The following is a 7,179-nucleotide window of genomic DNA, read 5'->3' as shown; positions in this document are numbered from 1 at the left end:
CTGTGTTGAGCACAGATTTTCAAATGTGCATTTCTTCAACCTTAGGATTACAGTAAGACTTTTGCCAACATTGCTGGTCCGCTTCAAAGCAGCAGACCCACTTGTTAAAGAAAAAAAACCACTATGCATTGCTTTAAACTGAAGGATCATGTAGCTTTATATGCCTCGTTTTTTATTTTAACCACTGTATTTTAATTTAGTTGTATTGTTATTATTATTTTGGTTTGAACTTGCCTTCGCGTGTGAGTGAATTGAAACGCACATTCAGACGAGGGCTGGATGCAACCGCACTCACTCACGTAAACAGCCACCAGCCTTTCTTTCCCAAACTGTCGGGGTTATTTTATTTTATTTTTTGTCTTAAGTGCCTTTCTAATGCTAATTTATATCCATCATTAGATTAATTTTTCCTCTCCACTATCATTTTGTGTCATATTATTTGATGTTTTTCACAATATATTGACTCGTGTGGCATTACGCCCTCCTTTGATCTCATTGTATGTGTGTGTTTTAATTGTTGTATCTGGATATACAGTGGGCTCCAAACATCTGAAACCACACTGAAAATCTGGGATTGAGAATCTATTTTAACCCTTATAAGATTTTGATGCTTGAAACAATAGTTTATGAAACATTTGTTTATGCAACTCAAGTGCTGATGTCTTTGAAGCAAAAAGAGGACATAGCATTTTTTTCATTACCGAAAGTATTTGTCATAGAAAAATAGCATCGATTTTTATTTGTTTTATTTTATTTTATTTTTAAAATTGTAAAAATATGTTTTTCAATCATGGTAGTCTCAGACTTTTGAAACCCCCTGTGTATTCAGTGCTGCTTATGATTCTGGTCTATTCTTTTGCCTTGTTTGTATGTATGTACATATTCATTCACCCAGTTGTTTATGCTCGTGTGAGTGTGTGTTGCTTGGTGTAGCTGTGTGTTTGCTGTAGACATCCTATGCAGTGTGTGTATGTACTGATGTAGGACTGAAAGCGATGTATCATTATTTGAAAGCTGTTGAAAGTCTGACTTGTTGCCAGGGTAACCACTTTGTAAGAAACCTTGTGTCATTCGGCTCTTCAGCAATCTACTTTGAATGTCTGGACTGGTTGCTTGTATTATAATTCAGGCCTATTATCCAATAAAGCAAAAAAAAAAAAAAAACCTGATCAGCGCTAGTTGAACATTATTTTTCAACATATCCAATGCAAATCATAAACACAAGAATTATCAGGGTCACTTTATGATAAATCAGATGCAACAGATCTCGGACTGACTACACTGGATGACACTAAAGAATGTATAAAAATTACATGACTTTCTGTAACAGTCACATTATTTAATATTTAAATGAAATCATATCTATTCTAATATGCTAATATATTTTGTAATACATATACTAATATTCAATTTAATCTACACTTTTAGGGCTATGAATCAAGGGTTGATGAGAGGTATACCGATCTCTTTCACTAATCCAAGACCATGAGAAGAGTTTCATATTTCACAGTACAGAATGAGCTAATTGGAATATGTCTGATTGAAACAAACATTGTCTGTTCTCCCTTTTACCATCTGGGAAACTGTTTTAAAGCTTCAAGGCAAAAACCAACTGGTTATGGAGCAGCTTCTACTCACAAGTTGTTAAACACAACGCAGTCATTGCAAAGCACTACTCACTTGTATACAAAACAGCTGCTACTATTTATATTTACTATCACTTTCTTTTCTCATTTATGGCACACAACTTTATATTTTGATTACAAGCTGTGGTTTTACTTAGCTTTTTAAGTTTTTATTTTTTATTATTTTTTTGTAGAAAAATACATTCCATTGTGAACAAATAAATACTGTTGTAATTGTGATATTACACATTGTGTCAAAGTTTACTTTGGGATAGGGTAAACCAGACTACTGTAAACTTGAGCAACATTATTAGCCTGTTATAATATAATTTTACAATTAAACAATAAAACATTTTTAATAATAATAAAGTTAAAATATTTGCTTTTTTTTCTGGTTGGCCTTGTGTGTCTCCATTTACAATCTCAAGGGCTATTAGTGGCAATAATCGGTAGACGGTGCTGTTTTCCGTGGTTTTTATTGAGTGGTTTTGTCGTGAGGATTTGCAGCAGATTCATTCATGATGGCGGAGGACAGCGAGTCCGCGGCCAGCCAGCAGAGCCTGGAGTTGGACGACCAGGACACCTGCGGCATCGACGGAGACAACGAGGAGGAAAATGAGCACATGCAGGGGTGAGCAGGCGCTAAAGAGCTGCTGTTTGCGCGAGGATTAGCCGCGGCATCCCGTCGCCGTTTAATTGCCCCAGAGATGTAAACAATCTGTTAGCTTAGCAACCAGGTAACCAGGAGGAGAATTCGTGTATTTTAAACGAGTCGGCTAACGTAATAGCTCGTTAATTGCTTGATGGATATATATAGCGGTATATATAAATTTTTTTTAAATAGCCTAAATAAGTGTCGATATTTACTTTATACAGCGTTGGAATCAAAGTAGTTAGCTGTAGTTAGCTCGACATTAACGTTCAAGGATTTATTTGAACTCAGCAGTCAGACAAGTCCTCCAGGCTCTTCTCTACTATATTTCTGAACGTATTTATAAGTCTGCTTGGTTTTGCAGTTGTTCATATTTACATAATGGGAGTGGAAAGCGTCCTCCTGGTTTCATTAGTTTGTCTTCATCATCTCTGAACAATACAAACACGCTTGATCCTCTTCATGAGCTGAGCGAGCAGCATTGCAGTCGAGCATCTTTGTCAGCTCGAGGACAGAGGATGATGATTGTCTGTTGTTGTCAGGCAGACTTACATCCCTCAGGAAGCCAAGTTTGACCTGCTTCCATAAAGAGATTGACACTTGTTTTAATAGTATTTCCTCTGGCAGTCACCCTCCAGGCTATTGTTATAGCAGTAATCCACTGACACTTTCACCTGTCATGCTTGTCTTTGAACCCCATAAACAGGTCTGTGCTTTGTCAGTAAGGTATATCTGGTATTTGAACGGTGTTGTGGTTTTGTTAAGGAGTCCTGGGGGTGATCTTGGTGCAAAGAAAAAAAAGAAGAAACAAAAGAGAAAGAAGGAGAAGCCAAGCTCAGGAGGAGCCAAGTCTGACTCTGCCTCTGATTCTCAGGAGATAAAGGTTTCTGCTTTGTGTAGTGTTATAAAAACAGGTTTTGTTAAAAAGAGAAAGAGGCTGATTTCCCTCTGTTCCTGTCCCAGAACCCTGCCATTCCAATGCAGAAATTGCAGGACATTCAGAGAGCTATGGAGCTCCTGTCCACCTGTCAAGGTCCAGCCAAAAACATAGATGAGGCCACAAAGCACAAGTACCAGTTCTGGGACACTCAACCCGTGCCCAAACTCAGTAAGTCATACGTCACCTCTGCATGTGTTCGATTGCAACATTACAAATGTAAGCAACTTGGCACATCCTTGGCAAATCAGTAAGAATCTTACAATGATCCTTAAACAATGTTGTATTCAACAAGCCAGTCAACTTATGGTTTAATCAGAAAACACAATCTCAGCATCATGAATGAAAGCACAAGCATAAGACGTCTAGTTACACAACCGTTCAAAAGTTTGGGGTTGGTAAGATTTTTTTTTAATGTTTTTGAAACAAGTATTTTAGGCTCACCAAGGCAGCATTTATTTGATAAAAAATACAGTAAAAACAGTAATGCTGTGAAATATTATTACAGTTTAAAATAACTATTTTCTGTCTGAATATGTTTAGAATGTAATTTATTCCTGCAACGGTAAAGCTGAATTTTCAGCTCCAGTCTTCAGTGTCACATGATTCTTCAGAAATTATTCTAATATGCTGATTTGGTGCTCAAGAAACATTTCTTATTATCAATGTTGGAAATAGTTGTGCTGCTTAATATTTTTGTGGAAACTGATACAGTTTTTCAGGATTCTGTGATGTTCAACAGCATTTATTTGAAATAGTAATGTTTTATAACATTATAAATGTCTTTATGGTCACTTTAATCCATCCTTTCTGAATAAAAGTATTAATTTCTTTAAAAAAAGATTACCCCAGACTTTCAGCTTTAATCAGTATTTCACATCATGTATTTAAGTAGTTGTGTAATAAGCTTGATAATGTACAGTCAGATAGACCCGACCAACAGGTTGATACAAATCTCCTATGCTGTGCATCAGGACCCTGTTCATTCTGGTAGGATAATAATAACCAGCTGATTGTTCATTATCATTTACATCAGAGTTTCCCAAACTGGGGTTCATAAATCCCTGGTTAAAAATAAATAATTTTAAAGTAAAAATATATCAAATTAAAACACTTACTAAAAAAGATGAAATATTTTGTTTGCCTGCATGACATGTAACCAATAACCAATATATCAGAATCGTGAACATGCAAATGTGTTGTTAAATTATTGAAATATTCACTTAAAATCTTGGGGGTTACTTCAAGAAAATATTTTAGGTCCAAAGGATTTAACTGACAAAAAAATGAGAATCCCTGCTTTACATTGTATATTATTTCTAGATAAACAGCATTGAAAGACTTAAAGAGCTCCCTCTGTTTCTTTGCAGATGAGGTGGTGACAACTCATGGGCCAATTGAGCCGGATAAAGAAAATATCAGACAAGAGCCATATTCCCTCCCACAGGGCTTTATGTGGGACACACTGGACCTCAGCAATGCTGAAGTGGTATGTGCATGTGTGACATAAAATGTTTATACTGTATTTGCTATTCACTGAGATATAAAATAATCCTATGTATACAAAATCATAGTCTTTTTTTTTCTTTTGTAGCTTAAGGAGTTATACACTTTGCTGAATGAAAATTATGTTGAGGATGATGACAACATGTTTAGATTTGACTACTCTCCTAACTTTCTGAAATGGTAAGTGAGTGTTTGATGGTTTGCATTATATTCTGCCCATCTAAGATGATGTCTGTAATGTAGTGCATTGCACCGCATGCAGGGTGAGATGTGTGAGTTTCTTTTGCTGTCTTTCACTGTTAGGGCATTACGTCCCCCGGGTTGGCTGCCCCAGTGGCACTGTGGTGTCAGGGTCTCGTCCAATAAGAAGCTGGTTGGGTTCATCAGTGCCATTCCTGCTGACATCCATATCTATGACACGTGAGTATGAGGCCACATCACATCAATGCCTGCACCAGAAGCCTGAAACTCTTGAGCAGGTTTTACCAAATCTGTTTGTACATTTTGAGAATTGTTCATTGTTCCACTCCTTACTAATGCACTAATTCTCTTTCCATCCAAAGGTTGAAGAGGATGGTGGAGATTAACTTCCTGTGCGTGCATAAAAAATTGCGCTCAAAGCGTGTCGCTCCTGTACTAATCCGAGAGATCACACGGCGGGTCAATTTAGAGGGAATTTTCCAGGCTGTATACACTGCTGGTGTAGTCCTGCCCAAACCTGTTTCTACATGCAGGTATTAAATCTAACTGGATTGCTGCATTACTAAATCATCAGTTTATGTTATTAGTTGCTAATTTGAAGCATTTTGGTGAGATTTAACCTGTTGTCTGTATCTTTACAGATACTGGCATCGCTCTCTAAACCCCAGGAAGCTTGTAGAGGTTAAGTTTTCCCATCTCAGCAGAAATATGACACTACAACGGACAATGAAGCTCTACAGATTACATGATGTAAGCGTTTTTGACAAAACAACACACTTAAAGGAATAGTGCATCCAGATATTAACATTATTTTGTTCCAAACCCATAAGCTGTTGTTTTTTTTGTATCTTTTTTGGTTCCTTTTAAATTTTATTCAATGGTTTTGTTCTGCATTTTTCCTTAGAGCACTCGTACTCCTGGTTTGAGGCCGATGGGAGATGGGGATGTGAAGCAGGTGACAGCATTGCTGCAGAAACACCTGAGCCGGTTCCACCTGCGGCCTGTCATGGGGGAAGAGGAGGTGAAACACTGGTTCCTACCACAGGAGAACATCATTGACACTTATGTAGTCGAGGTACGCATAGCAACATGCATCTACAAACGTGCTGATCATATTTTTATCAAGATTATCTTCATATTCTTACTCCCTTATTGTGCTTCCTTGAAAGGGCTCTGGCGGGATGCTAACGGACTCCATCAGTTTCTACACCCTGCCATCCACAGTGATGCATCATCCACTGCACAAAAGCCTAAAGGCTGCTTATTCCTTTTACAATGTCCACACAGAGACGCCACTCATAGACCTGATGAATGATGCTCTCATCCTAGCCAAACAGGTATAACTGGCACAAAACACATCAGAAGTGTTGCCTAACACAAATGAGCTTGTTAACCCAAGACTATTACTAATGATTTGTTGACTAATGGCTAATTTCTAATGATTTGATATTAAATCATGTCTTCATGTATTGTAATTCATATTCCCTCTTTTTTGGGGGGGGGTGTTTTGGGACATCAGAAAGGTTTTGATGTTTTCAATGCGCTGGATCTAATGGACAATAAGACTTTCTTGGAAAAGCTCAAGTTTGGGATTGGTGATGGTAACCTGCAGTATTATCTGTACAACTGGAAATGCCCTCCTATGGACCCAGAGAAAGTAAGATTCTTTTTTTTTTTTTAATTGAATATTTTTTATCTTTTATATCCCAGCTTTGATGCTCCTTAACCTCTTCCCACAAAAACAAAACTATGTATGTATATGTTTTTTGGTTGTCACAATTGTTTACTTTATTAAATAATTTTATTCATTATTTTTTTAAAGCAGCAATGGACTTGTTAAAGGGGTGATATGATGTTGCTAAAAAGAACATTATTTGGTGTAATGAAATGTTTATGTGGTTTAAGGTTAAAAAAACACATTATTTTCCACATACTGTACATTATTGTTTCTCCTCTATGCCCCGCCTTTCTGAAACGCATCGATTTTTACAAAGCTCATCGGTCTGAAAAGCGAGGTGTGCTCTGATTGGCCAGCTATCCAGTGCGTTGTGATTGGCCGAATTCCTCAAGCGGAGGATGGAAATGTTACGCCCCTTACCATATTGTGAGGCCGTGTCCCGGCCGGAGCGACGAGACAAAAACATTAAAACCCATTATAAACGAGGCATTTGTTGCATCCAATGGGGACATAATTATGGATTATAATGACTTATTGTGACGAGTGGGGGCGGGGCCGAGAGCCGTGGGAACGGAGCGAG

The 7,179-nt window shown here is 37.6% G+C and overlaps 1 protein-coding gene across 2 annotated transcripts in view; it reads left to right on the top strand.

Annotated features, from left to right (window-relative positions):
* The first annotated feature begins 2,100 nt into the window (after nucleotides 1-2,100).
* LOC107717793 (glycylpeptide N-tetradecanoyltransferase 2-like) overlaps nucleotides 2,101-7,179 on the top strand; it is an 8,450-nt gene continuing 3,371 nt past the window's right edge. The window contains exons 1-11 of one of the 2 annotated variants that reach the window (XM_016524663.1): nucleotides 2,101-2,256; nucleotides 3,043-3,160; nucleotides 3,241-3,433; nucleotides 4,585-4,703; nucleotides 4,809-4,900; nucleotides 5,024-5,140; nucleotides 5,284-5,454; nucleotides 5,563-5,671; nucleotides 5,826-5,996; nucleotides 6,091-6,258; nucleotides 6,441-6,578. In XM_016524663.1, coding sequence (XP_016380149.1) covers nucleotides 2,144-2,256; nucleotides 3,043-3,160; nucleotides 3,241-3,433; nucleotides 4,585-4,703; nucleotides 4,809-4,900; nucleotides 5,024-5,140; nucleotides 5,284-5,454; nucleotides 5,563-5,671; nucleotides 5,826-5,996; nucleotides 6,091-6,258; nucleotides 6,441-6,578 — 1,509 coding nt within the window. In that variant the 5' untranslated portion in view covers nucleotides 2,101-2,143. The remainder of the gene's footprint in view (nucleotides 2,257-3,042; nucleotides 3,161-3,240; nucleotides 3,434-4,584; nucleotides 4,704-4,808; nucleotides 4,901-5,023; nucleotides 5,141-5,283; nucleotides 5,455-5,562; nucleotides 5,672-5,825; nucleotides 5,997-6,090; nucleotides 6,259-6,440; nucleotides 6,579-7,179) is intronic. The other variant, XM_016524664.1, reaches the window with a different exon arrangement.

This window comes from Sinocyclocheilus rhinocerous, unplaced genomic scaffold (assembly GCF_001515625.1).
Source record: "Sinocyclocheilus rhinocerous isolate Xijiao unplaced genomic scaffold, SAMN03320098_v1.1 scaffold1204, whole genome shotgun sequence".
In the NCBI taxonomy this organism is placed as follows: domain Eukaryota; kingdom Metazoa; phylum Chordata; class Actinopteri; order Cypriniformes; family Cyprinidae; genus Sinocyclocheilus; species Sinocyclocheilus rhinocerous.
Note: the sequence above shows the minus strand (reverse complement) of the source record. Positions and strands in the feature narration are given on the sequence as shown.